Genomic DNA, 17,344 nt, shown 5'->3' on the forward strand with positions numbered 1-17,344 from the left:
TGGGCACAAAGCAAGCTGTAGCAGCAAGGCTCAAAGGGCTGGTGTGGGTGGGATGGGCACGGAGCAAGAGACAAAGAAGGTGTCAGCCAGATAGTCTACGGCCCGATGCTGTCAGGGAGACTGAAGCACGATCTAAGCTCAAACCTCAGGTGTTCTTTCCTAATCCTTATGTCAGTTTGGCTTTATCCTCTTAGTACACACTTTTCCCCGCAGGTTATTTGGGGAGAGGAAACCCTAGCAACCACACAGCTCACTTCTGATGACAGTATGCCCGCCTGAAGTAAGGGTGGATTGAGCCAAGCCACAGCTGTGTCAGAGTGTGGACCTCTGGCCTCACCAAGCACAGAGCCATGATGGGTTACGGGGCATCCGTTTTTTCCTCAACCTCAGCAGAAAACAGTATCAGTTCAAGATGAAATACCAGTTGCTACTGCAAACTTGTAGGACAGTTACTCTCCAGACCCACAGACTTTGCCCATAGGCCATCTCAGAGTTTGAAATCACAACACACTTCATTGGTCAGGCTTTGGAAACTCACTGACTAGATGGATCTTAGTGACTGGCCTTCTGCCATTTGACTGAAAGAAGCCAGAGATGATGTAAAGTTACCGAGCCCTGAGCAGGTTCCTAGGGCCTCGGTGAGGAGCTCCCGGCAGTGAGCTGAGAGCACACCTCGTGCTGCTTTCCCAGCGGCAGGAGGATCCACCTCGCTTGTTCCCACACCGGCAAGCCCTGCGGCTGGTGGTGCTCAGCGGGGAACCGTTGTCAATTCTGCTGACTCCTGTTTTGTTTTGCTTTTTAACATTCATGTGAAGTGTGATAAGACTAAGCAGATGTAAAAGCTAACTAAAAAGGAATGTCGATCCAAGGCAGAGAACAGCAGCCTTCAAGAGCTAGGCTTGGTTTCAGAAACTGTCATGTGCTGGGGAATGAAGAGGACAACCTTCAAGTGAGGTCACATTTTCCTCCATTAAGAGAAAGGGAGAGAGCCAGGAAGCACCAGGCCGAGGGTGTCATCGCCATGCCACTTCCCTCTGAGCCCCACACTCAGATGGGGCTTGAGTGCCTGAGAATAAAGTCTACAGGGAACGGGGGCTAAAGGCTTCCTCCTCACTAGTGTTTTTCTCCATTCTCAACTACACGGGCCTAGAATCCCAAATACTAGAATATGCTCAGGACAGTCATGTGCTGGCAAATGGTGCCATACAGATCATGATGACAACCACTCAACTGACAATGAAAACATACCTAGAAGAAGAAAGGAGGAAATTATCTTTCAAATGAACCCCAGGACAGTGGCAACCCCCTGTGCGTCAGAGCTGTACTGCGTTGGAGGCACCAAGGGCAGATGAGGTGGCCCCACGGGGGAAGTGGGAACAGCCTTGTTGGCCACAAGCTCGTGGTTCATCCCAAGTGACTGATGTGATGACATGACAGGTCTTGCAAAGAATAAGGACCCATATGTAGGGCCTCTGACTAGATTCTGGGATGGGGGAAAGACAGCAGGCCCTGCCAGGGAGGGTGCCCATCTGAACAGCTCTCTGCACAAAGTCTTCTAAAGAAGAGGACTTTACTCCAGGGTGTCGAAAGGATGAGTCAAGGGGCCTCTGGAGACCACAGACTGGCCAAGTTGCAAAGTCCTCCCCAGGGGGAAGAAAAAATCAAGCCAAGTACACTGGAGGAGGGAGACTCATCAATTATAACCAGAGGTCAGAGGCATCCAAGAGGTCCTGAGAAAGCCTTAAAATCAGTCCTTTGGGTCAAGATTGGCCATAGAAGCAACTGAGTACATGGGAAACCCTAGAATTTCTTCCCAGTTCCGTGGCCACAAGAAAGAGAAGACAGCACCTTGCTCCATCATCCAAGACACAGCAACACTTCCCCATGTCCTCCTGGCACGAAGACAACGTGATGATTAAATCCTGTGGTGACCTGAGCCCTTGCCGTGTGTCAGGCTCTGGGCCAGCGCTTTCTATGCATCATCTCCTTTCATCTTGTGAGTTGGGTATCTGGCTCCTCATTTTACTGACAAGGAAACTGAGGCCCAGAGAGGTGTGGTTACCTGCCCAGGGTCCAACCCTGCCAGGATGCAAACTCCAGTTGGCTTAATTCTATACCTCCTGTTCTTACCTAGAACCTCACCCTTTTCAAAAGACCTCCAGACAAACCCTAATGCTCCATTGAGGATAAACCCTCAAAAGCTCATTCCCATCTAGACTGGAAGTCCCCCCCACAAGGATACAAACTTCTGGAAGGAAAGGGCTGTGTCTTGTCGATTACAGTATTCCCAGGGCCCTTTCCAGTCCAGAGACGTGAGCTCAGTGAACGTGCACTGGAAGGATCCAGGCTGCTTTGAACAGTATTTAGAAACAAGAAAACGTTCCAAATGAGGAAGGCAAAACTTTCCTGTTAAGACACACAGGGCCCAACAGGCCCCAAACATCAAGGGGGCCTGCACATACCGTGAGTCTTCAAAGGTTCAAACCAGACCCAGCTCCGCAGGTGGACCTCCAATACCCATTTCCTCTCCACAGTGTCATGTTGTCTGAACACCCCCTCTCTGCCCCCTGAACTCTGTGGGGCCACTGGGCCTGCTCCTCTGGCAGCCCAGACCCACCCCACCTCAGCAGAGTACCACAAGTCTGAGAATACCAGGCCCACCTGAGCCCAGGTGAGCAAAAGGCTTACCTTGGTGTCGATCTTCCAGGTGATCTCCCGGATGCTCTGGAACCACTCAAACAGCTCCTCCACCTTGTCTGTGGCAAACTCCACCGGAGGGTCACCCTGCTTCTTGGGCTCCAAGATAAGGACGAAAGGCTTCTGGTTCTTCCCGTGTGGGGCTTTTACTTTGGGAAAGGATAACAAAAGGCCTCATCAGCCTGTTTGAAAGCCAAAGAAGACCAGATTTCCACTTCCCCAGGCCACTTCTCTTATGACCCCAACCCAACCATCATCGTCAGTCAGCGCTGACTGGGACGTCTACCTTGTATCAGGTAGCGGTCCATGTCTTAATGTGCAGTTCCTGTGAACGTGACCTTATTTGGAAATGGGGTCTGTGCAGATGTGCGGAAGGACCTCAGGATGAGATCGTCCCGGCATTTTAGGTAGACCCTAAATCTAGGAACCAGTGTCCTTCATCCGAGAAAGGAGAGGAAAGTTGAGGCAGAGACACAGGGGCATCAGTGGGCCATTGAAGATGGAGGCAGAGACCGCAGTGATCAACTTAAGCCACGGACCGCCAGCAGCCGTGAGCAGCTAGGCATGGAATAAGTTCTCTCTACAGGGCAAGTATTTTCTGGAAAGAGAAAATGAGGGCTACGAGAGGAGAAATTATCAGCCAAATGATATCATCAACAACGATCTCTGGGCTCTCACGTGCCAGGCACTGCTCTGTATCTTATTTAAGTCTAATCACAGCCTTTTGGGGTGCTATTCCTGTTCTGCCCATTTTACAGGAGGGGAAACAGAGACTTGTTGAGGCAGAGTGAGCCATGGACGGTCACCGAGCTGGTAGTGGCAAAGCTGAGGCTCAAGTCAGACCTGACTCCAAGCTCCCTCCTCATCACCCTGAGCCACGTGCCTGTGCAAGTTCATGGCAGGAGGACACAAAGGGTGACAGCAGGGAGGGCACGAGCCCCCAGTGCCCCAGATGCAGCTTGTCTGACGACTTGCAGTGGAAGCCCAGGCAGCTTCTGTGGTCACTATGGGGCTTGGTTTTCTCATCTGTGAACTGGAACTGGAACCAAGGATCCTTTGCCCACCTGCCTAGGCTAGTGGACTGACAGACTGCAAGGGGCATGGAGGCCGGCTACTGAGACACAGGCTGCTCAGAGAAGAAAGGTGCTCTGACTTCTTGCCCAGAAAGTCTCTCCTCACTGCCTTCAGCTCCTTTGTCTGGAAGCTGCTATATGCTCACTTAAAAGACCCAGGAAGCACCATGCAAGTCACACCCCTGCCACCACGGTTGAGGCTGTGGGCTCCCTCATGCACCAGACTCTGAGGGGGAGGCCAGGTTTCCTGACGCCCAGCTGAGCTGCCAGGAAACTGCAGCTCTAAGAGGGGAAATAACAGGCCCAGGGTCTCGCAGCAACTGAGAGGCGGAGCTGGGCTGAGAACCAGACACCCCCAACTCTATGCTCCACTGCAGCCCAGCCAACAGCTCAGGTCCTCCTAGAAAAGCATGGGAGACCCAGGCAGACCCCTGCAATGAGGACGATGATGCTGGGAATAACAACAGCCAACAGTAGTCCAGCACTTAATATATACGCACCCGGGTATATAATAACACCAGATGATAGCGCTGTACGGACGTTAAAAGCATAGCAATCAAGATGTAAGATGACAGTCATTGACCAGCTTGGCCCAATACTCAGCTTCAGCATCCAAGTCGAAGCTAGAAGGACCCAAGACAGCTGACTCCCTGTCTGGAGCGGTCCTGAGGCCAGGCTGGGGGGAAATTTGGGTGGGAATCTGGGCTGAGACCATGTGTGCACATACCAACATTATAGGTGTTGAGATCCAGTATTCCTCTGCAAAGAGACCCTAAGGGATTGTCTTCAATAATCTGTGAAGAAACAAGACATAACTCACATTCGTCTTAAAGGGAATAATGAAAAGATAACCAGTTTCCAAAGCACACCGTTTAGCAAAGGCACTGCCTGTGGAACTGTTTAAAATGCATTTTCATTACAGGCTACGTCCACGGGGAGAGAGCTAAATAACGAAGCGTGTTGCTGATGGGGACCCAGCAGCGAGCAGGTGCCGGCAGGTTCAGTGTTTCATTTTCCAATCTGTAAAAAGGCGCCTTGTGAATTCCAGAGCAGGTTTCGAAGCATTTCCATGGATCTGGTTTCAGAAACACCCTAGACCCTTTCTTCTGACATTATCAGGAAGTGGGACTGGCCTCCTTTCCAAGCCCAGCTCAAGAACCTCTGTGGCTCCCCGTGTCCTATGGGAGCAACACCTAAGCTCTGCAGTCTGGCCTCAGGGCTTTCTGGGCACTGCTCAGTCTTCCAGCTCTTCCTCTCGCGCACATTTGAACCATCCCAGGGGTCAGGTGAGGTGGGGAGTTTCCTGGTCTCGGGAAAGCTGGAAGAGCTGTGTATCTGCCCATCACGTGTACTACACCACCCCTCCCCCAGGCTAATGCCGACCGTGCGGGTAAAGGGCAATGCGGGATGGACACAGCTGGGGAGCCGGGGGCGTTCACGTCTCTGCCTCAGGCCGAGCGCAATGAACAAAACTGTGTTTCCACTACCACACCTTTGCTTAGGCTGTACCTTCCCACCTGCAGTTCCCTTCTGCTGGTCTCTGGCTGCTGAACTCTAACTTAACTTTTAACACTCAAAGGCCTCTTCCTCCATGCAGCCTTCCTAAAGTGCCCCGAGTCTCTCAGAAGAAAGTCTAAGATTCCAGCCTTGGAGCACTGCCATCACACTGAAAGTAGCTGCTCTTCGAGCCTTCTGCGCAAGAGGCAGAGGGGAACAGAAACCAGGTTTGCAATGTCACCAGGAGGGCCTCGACTCACCTTTCCCTTGGGCCAGCCTGCTTACACCAAGCACATTCTGAATGTCAGGCTGGCCAAACGAAATGTTGTATTCGCAAGCCGCTTTAAGCAAAGGACATGGCCGTGGCCGTTTTCACTGCAGAGGGAATCCTGCATATGCAAAGCCTTCCAGCCCAGCGCAGCCTGATTTAAACCTGACTGTCTTGTCACAGTGACCGTCACCCACAACTCGGGGGACAGTCCCAATTTCCCCGTCACTCTGCTGTCCCTGTTCAGGAGCTCCTTGGGGAACACAGGACAACGCATACAAAACGTGGAGCTGGCTCAATGGACCCCCCAGAGCAGGATCAGCGGGTCCCTCCCTGTGATGAACGATGGAGACTCACCTGCTTTTCCAGCCCCTCTGCGTCAGCTGTTGAAATGTCTTCAACGTAATTGGACGGGAAGTACTGCTGGATTCTGGTTCCGTAGTCTCCTTTCCACCTATACGGAAACAGAGAGATCAGAGGGCCTTGGCCGAGCGGTGTTAATGATCATCACTGCTCACTAGCTCCCAGCCGATGGGGGAGGGGGAAGGTGGCAAGTGACTGAGTGTCCGGAGGAGGGGGTCGTTATCTGTGACAGCGGAGCGTATCAAACGGATCCTCGGGTTTTTTTTTTTTTTTATCAGCAGTGAGTGCTGGGGGTCACGTCCTCCCCTTACCATGATCCTAGTGTTTGGTCAAAGCCACCAAAAGTCAAAAGTTTCAGTGCTTTAAGTGGACATCAGATGCCATACAAGACGAAAGCTCAGCTCTAGCGGAGGCCCAGCCCCCTTTCAGGGAGGGCTGTGAATTTAGAGACAGGGGTGGGATAAGGAAGGTTCTGGAGCCAGACGGCCTGGAATCAAACCCCGTTCCACCACCAGCTACGAGGTGCTCTGTGCCTCAGACCCTCCATCTGTACGTGGGGATCATCCCAGTGCCTCCCTCAGAGGATTTTATTGGGACTATATGAGTTAACATACACCACAAGCTTTGAGTAGCACCTAGTACATATTAAGCGACCAACAGTGTCGGTTCTTGTTACTCAGCTAAAGTCGTGCCCCCCACCCCTGACCTTCCCACCTCTGTAGCAACACTAATAACATGAGACATAATCAACTTTTGTACGTGTCTTGATTCAACCAAACTGGCGGCACCTCCAAGATGTGCTGCCAGGTCCGGTGCCTGGACATGCAGGGCTCCTCCTCCAACCCCTCTTGTGGGCCACTTTCTGCAGCCAGGGGGCTCCTTCCAGAATGCCCCTCTGACCCCACCATACCAGTAGCTCCCGAGGCATTCAAAATTAAGCCTAGACTGTTCAGCCTGGCAATCAGAGCCTGGAATGCTATAGCCCCAGGGGCTCCTGGACCCCGACTCCTACCTCTCTGTGACTTGAACCTGATATTCATTCCACACCACCTGTGGCCACCTCCCCCTGTGGCCCTGCCATGCTGTGTAACTTCTATGCCTTGGTCTGTGCCCTTTATAGCCAGCTTGCCCCTAACCATTTAAGACTCAGCTGAGGCCTTCCTCTTCCAAGGAGCCTTCCCCGACTGCCACCTAGGCCGAGTGCTCCTCCTCTGTGCTCCTTGGCATCTGTCCCCACAGCTGTCAAACCAGTCCGCGCCTTATAGTTAACTTAACAGTTATACATCCGTCTTCCCCTGTACGTGAGACCTTTCTCGGTCTTAATCAAATCTATCCTCGGGGGCACTTAACAAATGTTTGTTAACCTGAATAAGCAGAGAGGACTGACTGTCCCACGACCTGGTGGAAACACAGAATTGCCAGTTGTGAGCCTGTTTCACACTCTTTTCACCTTCATTTCTCCAGACCTATCTCCGGCAAAGTCTGGCTGTATTCAGGGCGACTGTATGGACCATTTGCCCAGAACTGAATGGTTTATACCTGTGGTCCAGATGTAGTATCAACAGCGCATTCCCTCCACTCTAGAACGTATCCTGGTTTGAACCACAATTATTTGGTCCTCTAGTCTGGGAGGATGCAAAAAAGTGTGGTCTGAGGCAGACATCCCACTAGGTGGCAATACTGTCACCAGGGAGAGGATAAGAAATGAGGGGACCTCAACTGGGCATAAGGTTTACCCTCAGTCCCTCACTAAAGGCACTTACTCCAGTCTCTTAACTCATCTTGAGACAAGATCTGTGGGGATCCAGGTAAGAAATGGGTTGGAAAGAGGGGGTTCTCCAAATTAAAAAAACAAACAAAAAGAAAGTCTGAACACCTCTGGATCTAGCACATGAGTAAGTAAAAAGTGTGGCCTCTTGAGTCAGAAGGCCTGGCTTCAAATCTCAGGCTGCTGTGTGACCCTGGACAAGTTACTGCACTTCTCTGTGCCTCAGTGTCATCTATAAAATGCAGGTAAGAACAGAACCAACCTTACAGGGTCACTGTGTGCATTAAATGAATTATTTCAAATGAAGTGCTTAAGACAGTGCTTGACAGTGCTCCATTCAGGCTGCTATTCAGATTTCTAAGTCAGGTCCAGCTATCTTGCAGGAGGAAGAGGTGCCAGTTTTGTGAGGCACTTGAGTAACTAACTCTGCAAGTGCTCATGGTTATGAACAAGTCCTTATGGCTCTAAGGTAGGAATCATCCCATGAACCCACTTGCCTAGGAACCCACTTGCCTGGGGAACTATGGATGGGCAGAGAATTCTTATTCCCAGGTGAAAAAGGGGAAGAGATAACTCAACCCTCAAACACCCAGGTGCCTTTGGCCTAAAAATGTACCTCTTCAATCCAGGATGGGGCCACTGCATAGTGCATGGCACTAAGCAATAGTATAAGAATTTGAATTTAAAATAATGCACAGGCTTGTGCTGTTTAGTAGCTGGACCTTGGAAAGCTTCATTCACTGCATCTATAAGTGGGGATAATCATAGTCCTAACTGCAGGGTTGTAACAAGGATTTGGTTAATGTATGAAAGCAGTTAGCATAGTGCTTGGCACACAGACCTCAAGAAATGGGAGCTGCTATTATAATTAAAATAATACATAATATGATGTGATGATATGATAAAGGACATGATCATTGTTATTGTTATTTACCCACTTTCCTGAATACAGCATGCATCAGTCACCTTCCCACAGAAAGTACAACAGGTCAAAGCCAGCCCAGAACAGCAGATAAAGGGGTCAGAGCTCCCCTCAGCCTTACCAGCCCCCAGGCTCCTTGGAGACATTGTGGATGAGGGCGCCACGGCAGAAGCTCAGCTCATCGCTTCGCTTGGCTTTGTAGTCATACAGAGCTTTCACGGTTCTCTGAGGCTTTCAGGGAAAACAAGAGGGTAAAGGTCAGGCCAGGCAACATGAGCAGAAGGAGGCGGCTGCATTTTCTGGCACATTGGTTCTTCTCAAAAGAGAGGGAGGCTTTAGTCCAAGGTTACAGCGCCATCTGCTGGTGAAGGGCTGGCATTGCCAGGGAGCCACAGCCCCGAGGACGTATACCAGGGAGTGGGGATGGGAACTGGCCTAAGCTCAACACCGCTTCTGGACATCCCCAAGCCTCACCAGCATTTTAACCTAGGCCAGTGATCCCCTAACTAGGATGCTGACATTTTCCAAGAGTAACTGAGATGCTCCTCCATGAAATTCACCAAAAGGGGTCTCTGCACTGGCAGAAACAACACAGAACTTAGGACAAAATTTCTCTTCAGTGAATTTGCTTTAATGCCGGCTGCTTGACAAGCATAAATCAATGACAAAATGAACACACACACACACAGCAAGCAAACACTAACAGGAAAACCTCAGAAACCACCAGCCTGTTTAGATCAGCAGCTGCCCCTCCCCCAACCCAAGGAAATGGGGATGGGGGTTTTATAAGGAATCCATAAAACTGCTCCTCAGGGCATGGGCTATGGAGTCAGACACGTGGGTTAAAATCCTTGGTTTGCCCCTTCCTTACCAGCTATATAATCTTGAGGCTCTCTCAGCCTCAGTTTCCCCAACTGTGAAACAGGAATTAAAACTTTACGTACTTCACAGGGTCATTGAGACTATTAAATGAGATAATGCATGAAAGGATAAAAATGACAATAGCTAGCATTTCTTAGTCAAAGCCCTGTTCTAGGCCTTTCATCTATAGTGTCTCCTTTAATCCTCACAACAACCCTAACAGGTAGGTAAGCAGTAGGAGTATATCCTGTTTTACAGATGAGGAAGTAGAGGTACACAGAGGTACACAAAGAAGTAACCTTGCCCAAAGTCAACCAACTGGTAAGTAACTGAGCAGAGAAAGAACCCATTAATATGAGTTACTGCCATAGTTCGTGATGTTCCATAAGAAGCAATGTGGGTTTTAGGAGCTTTGCCATAGGAACCTCCAACCAGAGCTTTCACCCTTGACTCCCCCACCTGCAAACAGTGCAGGCTCTACCTGTGCATCCTGCTTCAAGGGCAGACTTAAGGACCAGAGCCACATCTTTCCCCATGAAATTCTATAGGTCACTACCAGACTCCAAGGCCAAAAGGAAGGTATAGCCAGTGGCAGAGGGGGGTGCCATATAACGGCTTCCACAGGAGCAAGTCTCCAGCCTGAAAGATGGCAGGAGAGGTCCTCATGTCAGGTCCCTCATGAACTAGAGAAACGAACCACCACTGGATGACGAAGCAGGCATGTGATGTGACACAGCAAACTGGCTAAGAGTGCACTCCAGGGAGCATCCAAATCCCAGCTCCACACCTTCCTCAGCAATTATTCAACCTCTATGTACCTCAGTTTCCTCATCTGTACAATGGGCACAAAAATGGTCCCTAATGCCTGGGGCTGTTACAAGGACTGATGAGCCATCACGTGCTTAGAACAATGCTCGCTATGTGGTCATCAGTATGTGTTAGCTGTTATTACTGATCTAATCACTCCAGTTCTGAGAGCTCATTTAAAGGACATAAAGCAAAAGAGACCAAGCCTCACAGGTGAGGAAGTTCAGTTTAGTGTTAATGAGAAGAGCACAGCCTAGAAACAACCCAAATGGCCACTGATGGGGACACAGCCAAATGGGCAGTTACCCAGAATATTCTACAGCATAAAACACACTCTCTTTTTAAGTTAAACTTCTAGTCCATATACTTCATCTAAATTTTTTGGCCTACCAGGTTAAACAAAAATGGTCATTAAGTAGCTTAGCAGTGGAGAAACTCAACCTGTGGCCAAGCAGCAGGTGAACAAAGCAGAATAAAAATGGCAGGTGCTGGTGGTGGTGACTATAAAATACAACTCCATGCGGACAAAGACCAGAACGGACAGCACACCCAGAAATGCAGCTACTGCACTAGGATGGTGAGACCAGGGCTGATTATTTTTCTTCCTTTCAAAGTGTTTTTTTTAATTGTTACATCATTTTTTCAATCACAGTAATAATAATAATAATTTTATTTTGAAGCACTCACCATGGTCTGGCAGCTTGCGATCAAATTCTGCATACAATCATGTTTTACTTGGCTCACTTAGTGTAGGAGGACTTTCTCTACAACTTGGTTTAGTTGCCAGGATTTTATAATGGGGAGATTTCACATCAAACATCCAGATTACTGGCTTGTCTTGAGAAATCAGAAGACCCAGCCTGATCTCTGGAAAGGCAGCCATCGACTCCTAATGGGGGGCGGCTGCCCTTGAGATGGGCTGCGTGTCCCCAGTTTACCGTGGCCTCCACCAAACCCTGACACCTGGCTGACATGAGGCCATGTCATTCTCATACCCAAAGCATCTGTCACTTCTAATAAAAGTTTTTGCTATTCAGCCAAGTCCCCTAATGCCTTTCACACCCAGTTCCATTCACCCACAACTTTTCAAGACTTCACTTCTTGCTGAAAGGGATTTGCATTGGCCAAGGATTATAAGTTTAAACAAATTTCTCTCTGGATTTCTAAAGAGCCCACCAGCAGGGCCCCTTCCTAAGTGAGAACTGTACACTAATCGTGTACCAGATACCCCCCCAAACAGAAAATTCACCACCGTTCTTCCACTGCAGGCTCAAACTAAATTTGAGATGAAACCAGGAGCTGCAGGCTAACAGTAAAATCCAGGCCCACCTGCATGAAATTACACAGCAGCTGGGGTGGGAATGTAAGATACCGTTTGCACTGCAAAGAGGTCACTGAACCAAATGGAATTTATGAACACCACAGGCTCAGTCACTTAGCAAGAAACATTTGAAAGACTTTTAATTAGAAGCTGTGTGGCCCAAAGGTGGTTCATCAAACTTCAGAATTTTAGCAAAACAGTTGCGTTTGGATGGAATTCTATTAACCTCTTCCCTGAAACTAGATGTCGTATTGTCAATCATCATTTTCTTCTCAAAAAAACATTTTGGGGGGCCAAGTTTTCCAAAATGCTCCCTCACCCTCTTTTAACTGGGGGGTGGACCCCATGTCAATCTAGTGACTAAGGAATAGCGTGAATTGGAAGTTTGGTACTGTACCATGGAAGGATTGATTTCACTGGGATCCACATACATCCTGCTGACGTCATAGAGGGAGTTTATATCTCTTTCCTGAAAAAGAATAGAGAACAATAAATGGAGCCATCCAAGCTCCCGGGACAGCCCTTACTTAGAACAGGGATGCATCCTTGTGGTTTCCTGCCCTCTAGTAGAAGAGCTGAAACCTCACAATTTACTCACCTTGCGGGTGGAGACAGTAAAAAGCTATTAAGTTCCCCAAAACTTGGAAATTTTACCCCAAAATGAGAGCGGCCCCCATGTGGGCCTGCGCTGTGCTCCTTTGTAAGAAAAAAACACACACCCTGAGATCCAGTGGTGTGCTGGAGCAAGCTCACCGCTCTTCCTGACCGCCTCTCAACGTCGGCAGCTTGACGCTGGCCACGGTGGGAGTATTTACACCACAGAAATTGGCAGATGCCACAAACCAGGGCTTCGTTTCACGGAGAGGTGGGTAAACCTCCACCAGCACACACTGAAGGTCCCTCCTGCCCTTCCTCTGCCTCTCACTGGCCTTTAGCCCCACCAGCCACATTTCTGTCTCGTGCACGCCTGCTCCCCCACTGGCTCCCCCCGGAACTGGCCTCCTGCACAGCTTCTCGGCCAATCCGCTCCCTGGGCTCCCTTCTCACCCTCTGCAGGAGGCCTGCTCCCACCTCTGTGGCCCCAATCTAACGAAGTGCCCCATCCCTTAGGCACACCATCCTGTTTTCTCTTCTTCACTGTAACTCACCCTGCCCGGTGTGTGTGTGTCACCCAGCTCCCTTTTCTAGAGCCCAAATTTCCCAACGCCGATGGTGTTCCACCATACTCCCAGTATCTAGAACAGTTCCTGGCACATGGTGCACAGTAAATCTCTTTTCAATAAGTTAATGACTCTGTCTGATAGGAACTGAGACATGGTAATCAGATCGGCTGTCTTCTCTGCTCAGAACCCTCCAACAGCTCAGAAAAAAAGCCCGTGTCTCACAGTGGCCCTACACCACGCAGTTCTAACCTTATTTAGTGCTGCCCCCGCCCTGGCTCACTCACCAGCCACAGCAGCTTCCTTTCTGTGCCTCAGGCATGCTCTCACCTCAGGACCTTTGCACTGGCTGTTCTTTCTTCCTCATAGCTGCGGGCTCCCTCCTCCACCTCCTCTTGTGTCTGCCCACATGTCTCCTTGTCAGCGAGATCTTCCTGAGCACCCTTGAGAAGTGCAGCCCCTTCCCCATCACTCTATCCACTTATCCACCTGCTCAGTGAGTTTTTCTCCATAGCACTTATCACCCACCAGCTGATACATGCTCTGTATATATTTTTAAATTTCATTTGTTGTCTGTCTCCCCTACGCTAGATTGTAAGAGTCCAAGGGCAGGTCTTTGTCCACGCTGTGCAATTTTGGACGTAGAGCCGTGTGGGACACATGTCAGTGCTCAAGAAAGGTTTGCTGAATGAACAAACAGATGAATCGTAACCTCAGACAAGATATTCCACCCAATCTCGAGTGAGTCAACCACCTACCATATTGTAGCGCTCCAGGAGCTCGGGGGTCACAGGGTAGCGCAGTTTCATCTTCCGGTAGAGTGCGTGCTTCTCGTAGTAGCTGACCAGCTCCACGAGGCTCTCGAAGTAGGCGGAGGTGCCCAGCACGAAGTGCCGCCCGTCCCGGTTGATGCGACAGTGCTTCACCTTGCCCCTGGCCCTGGGGGGGAGACCACATGGTGCTGACATCCTGGCAGCCAGACAGACGGTGGCCACATAAGCCCACCAATCAGAAACAACCTAGTCATCCATCCTAGGGGACCAAATAAATGAAGAGCACACAGCCCTCGCATGGAATACAATGACGTAGGTCTTTGCAAAACAGATACAGAAGAACCGGTACCTCAGAAGAAACACTTCAGAGTGACTCAACAGCTATGGCTCCTCTGGTCCTTCCCTTCCTCCCCAACTACTGGACTTGACTACAGAACACCCCAGTGTCCAGATCAGGGCCAGCAAACTATGGCCCACAGATTAAATCCACCCCCCCTCCTGTTTTTGTAAATAAAGTTTTATTGACGCACAGCCACATTCATCTGTCTATGTACTGCCTGTGGCTGCTTTCACTCTGCAACGGCAGAGCTGACTGAGCAGCTGCAACAGAGGCCATCTGGCCTGCAAGGCCTAAAATATTTATCCTTTGATCCTTTGTAGAAAACATTAGCCCACCTCTACTTGAGAACTCTGGGACTTGATGCCCAAACCCTTAAATCTTATCTTTAGCGGCCCAACTCGTGCACAAATGGAATTTTTTTTTTCCAAAAGGGGAAACAAATCTTTTGTTTCCTCACCTATTTGAAACAAGAGGCAGAAGAAAATCCAAAAGAGAATAGAATCCTCAGTCTTACTAGCTTTTATCAGCAAGAAGAGAAATATCTGTGAAAGTAAGTTTGACCCTAACTTTACAGCCAAGAGCATCTTTAAAGCTGCAACAGAACTAGTTACTATGCTCAAACTACTTATCTTTTAAAAATTTTGCACCTTAACAGACATTTTTTACTGTTTTAAAAAATACATCCCGGGGCTTCCCTGGTGGCACAGTGGTTGAGAGTCCGCCTGCCGATGCAGGGGACACGGGTTCGTGCCCCGGTCCCGGAGGATCCCACATGCCGCGGAGCGGCTGGGCCCGCGAGCCATGGCCGCGGAGCCTGTGTGTCCGGAGCCTGTGCTCCGCAACGGGAGAGGCCACAGCAGTGAGAGGCCCAAAAAAAAAAAAAAAAAAAAAAAAAAAAAAAAAAAACATCCCGGGGCTTCCCTGGTGGCGCAGTGGTTGAGAGTCCGCCTGCCAATGTAGGGGACACGGGTTCGTGCCCCGGTCCGGGAAGATCTCACATGCCATGGAGCGGCTGGGCCCGTGAGCCATGGCCGCTGGGCCTGCGCATCCGGAGCCTGTGCTCTGCAGCGGGAGGGGCCACAACGGTAAGAGGCCCGCGTACCGCAAAAAAAAAAAAAAAAAAAAATCCCATTAAGCCATTTCTTCCAAAACTCCTATTTAAAAAAAAAAAATGCTAGGAGACTACTTCTTCAGTAGCCTACAGGCAATGATATTTTATTAAATATTTATTTTTAAAAAGAAAAGAAATACTGCTGAGTAAAAAAAACAAGTTGCAGAATGAAACTATAGTATGATCCTATTTCTATTTTTTTAATGGAACAAAATACCACTAACAGAGTGGCGCTATATATTTTCCACAGGTACATACATATGTATGTAAAAAAAATTTTTTTGAGTCTTGATGGAGACACCAGTTACAAAACTGCTTTCTGCCAAAACAAAGATTGAGATGGCAAAGACCACAGGGGGCTTTAGCTTTCACTGCAGTATCTTAATTTTTTATAAGGCTAATATACTTACGTAGTGAAAAATTAATTTTAAAACTTTATACAAAAGCTCTACAGGGCAGGGAGGCTCTGGGGTACTGAGGTTAAGAGCATCAGTCAGGTTCTGGCTCCTTCCCCAGGTAACCTCCCTGAGCCTCAGTTTCATCATCCACAGATCTGGGGATGCACAGCTTCTGTCTCAAGGTGAGTGTCAGGACCGCTGTCCGTTAGGTAACCCAGGGTAAGCCCTTTGCAATGTGTCTGGCACCCAGAAGAAACTAAAGAAATGAATGGTTGGGAAAATATAAACAGCCAAGCCAAAACTTCCCTGGGAGACAGAACAATCAAAAGGGGAGAACAGGGCTGGAGTAAGAGCTGTGCTTTCCAGCCTCCCGGACTGTGCTGCTAGGAGCCAGTGAACACTAACGCCTGAGGGCTTAGCTTCGCGATGAAGCCCCTCATCCCACGGAGGGGCGCCTCCCACCCGTCACACCCGGAAAACAACCTCGTCTCTTTGCGTGCATTTGAAAGCAGACACTTCCCTCCTGTGGAAATCTATACAGAAGGTCAGTATATGTTCCCAGGGCCTAGAACGGCGCCTAGTACAGAAGAAGTACCCCCACAAATATGTGGGGGGAGGGAGCAAGGAAGACGGGGAGTCACTTGTGAGTCCTGTGATGACACCTCTCATCCCCACCAGACCACTGGCCTCATGGGAGCAAGGGCTGGGCTGTTTTTATCACTCCTGAGTTTCTAGACCTGACACATAGCAGGTGCTTATCAAACATTTATTGATTCCTAAAAAAGAAAACCTCCAGCTCTCAGGGTGCCTCCAATCTCATGGGGAGGACAGATGTGCAAGCAGAACACGGTGGATGTCTATAAGCTGAGTATCCATCTGGGAGCCCCCGCTTCATCCACGCATTTCCAGTGACCCCAACCTCATCGCCAGCTTGAAGGTGCCCAATCAGAATCAAGTTACTGGGCTCAAGCAGGGGCCAGTGGGAGCACCTCACAGGACTCATCCTCTCTGTGGACACTGTCCTGGCACCTCAAGGTAAAGTGAGAACAAAGCCAATGGAGCGTAACACCGAGATGCTCAGAGCTAGTCTCCTGTAGGTCACAGACGAGGCTTGTATCCGAGTGTGTTGGAGGCCAGTTTCACCTCTTGAGCATCTCAGCCTGTAGCCACTAAATCCCCACCTTTTTTCTTTCAGCCACTGAGTTTGGTTTCTGTCCCTTGCACCCAGAAGCATCCTGACTGACGACAGACTATAGCGCAATGCGACCCCCAACACCCAGCCCAGTGCCTGGTACAGCACAGATTCAATTAAACACATCCAACTCCCATCCAGGAGAAGCAGACACCATAAAGAGTTTGGGGGAAAAGAGCAAAGACACCCCTCTGTTGGCAGCACAAAGCACAGAAGAGCCATGCTGGATGGAGCTGGCACACAGTAGGTCCTCAGTAAACAGCAGTGATAATCACCATCACCCCCCAGGAAGGCAGCTCAGGGGTAATGGGGGATGGGGGCAAATCCAAACGCCCTGAGGGGCAGACTGAACAGGAGCCAAGGGGGACGGGTGAGGGCAACAGGAAAGGAAGGGCAGGAGCAGGCTGGCACACCGGGGCCCCTACTGTGCAGCCAGTAGCCACCTTCACCCTGGGCAACTGTGGGCCCAGAGCGTCCAACTCCTTCCATTTTTCATAAGAAGCAATCTGAATTTCCAGGTAAAACTTCTCAGTTTTTAACATCACCATGCAGGCTGAGCAAAACACCCAGAGGCCCAATGTGGCCCACAAGCCTCTTGCTTAGACCTCACAGTAAAGCACGCAGGCTTTGGAGGAGGACAGGCCTGAGTCTGAAACCCTGACTCAGCCTAGGATGAGGCTGTATGGCTTTAGACAGGTCAATTAACCTCTCTGGGCCTCCTTTTCCTTACTTGTAATAACTGGATCTACCCCTCATGGGCTACCGTGATGGCCTCAAAGGCAGCCCAGTGTCC

At 49.7% G+C, this 17,344-nt stretch overlaps 1 protein-coding gene across 1 annotated transcript in view; it reads right to left on the reverse strand.

Annotated features, from left to right (window-relative positions):
• The window catches only part of PLCG2 (phospholipase C gamma 2), a 150,225-nt gene that overhangs the window by 31,098 nt on the left and 101,783 nt on the right, over positions 1–17,344 (reverse strand). Inside the window, exons 19-24 of the mRNA XM_082605758.1 lie at positions 13,496–13,676; positions 11,975–12,046; positions 8,710–8,819; positions 5,893–5,989; positions 4,498–4,564; positions 2,689–2,846 (exon numbers count right to left, since the gene is read on the reverse strand). Of these exons, the coding sequence (XP_082461884.1) occupies positions 2,689–2,846; positions 4,498–4,564; positions 5,893–5,989; positions 8,710–8,819; positions 11,975–12,046; positions 13,496–13,676 (685 nt within the window). The remainder of the gene's footprint in view (positions 1–2,688; positions 2,847–4,497; positions 4,565–5,892; positions 5,990–8,709; positions 8,820–11,974; positions 12,047–13,495; positions 13,677–17,344) is intronic.

The sequence above is a fragment of the Mesoplodon mirus genome (genome assembly GCF_964341445.2).
Source record: "Mesoplodon mirus genome assembly, chromosome: 19".
Taxonomy (NCBI): domain Eukaryota; kingdom Metazoa; phylum Chordata; class Mammalia; order Artiodactyla; family Ziphiidae; genus Mesoplodon; species Mesoplodon mirus.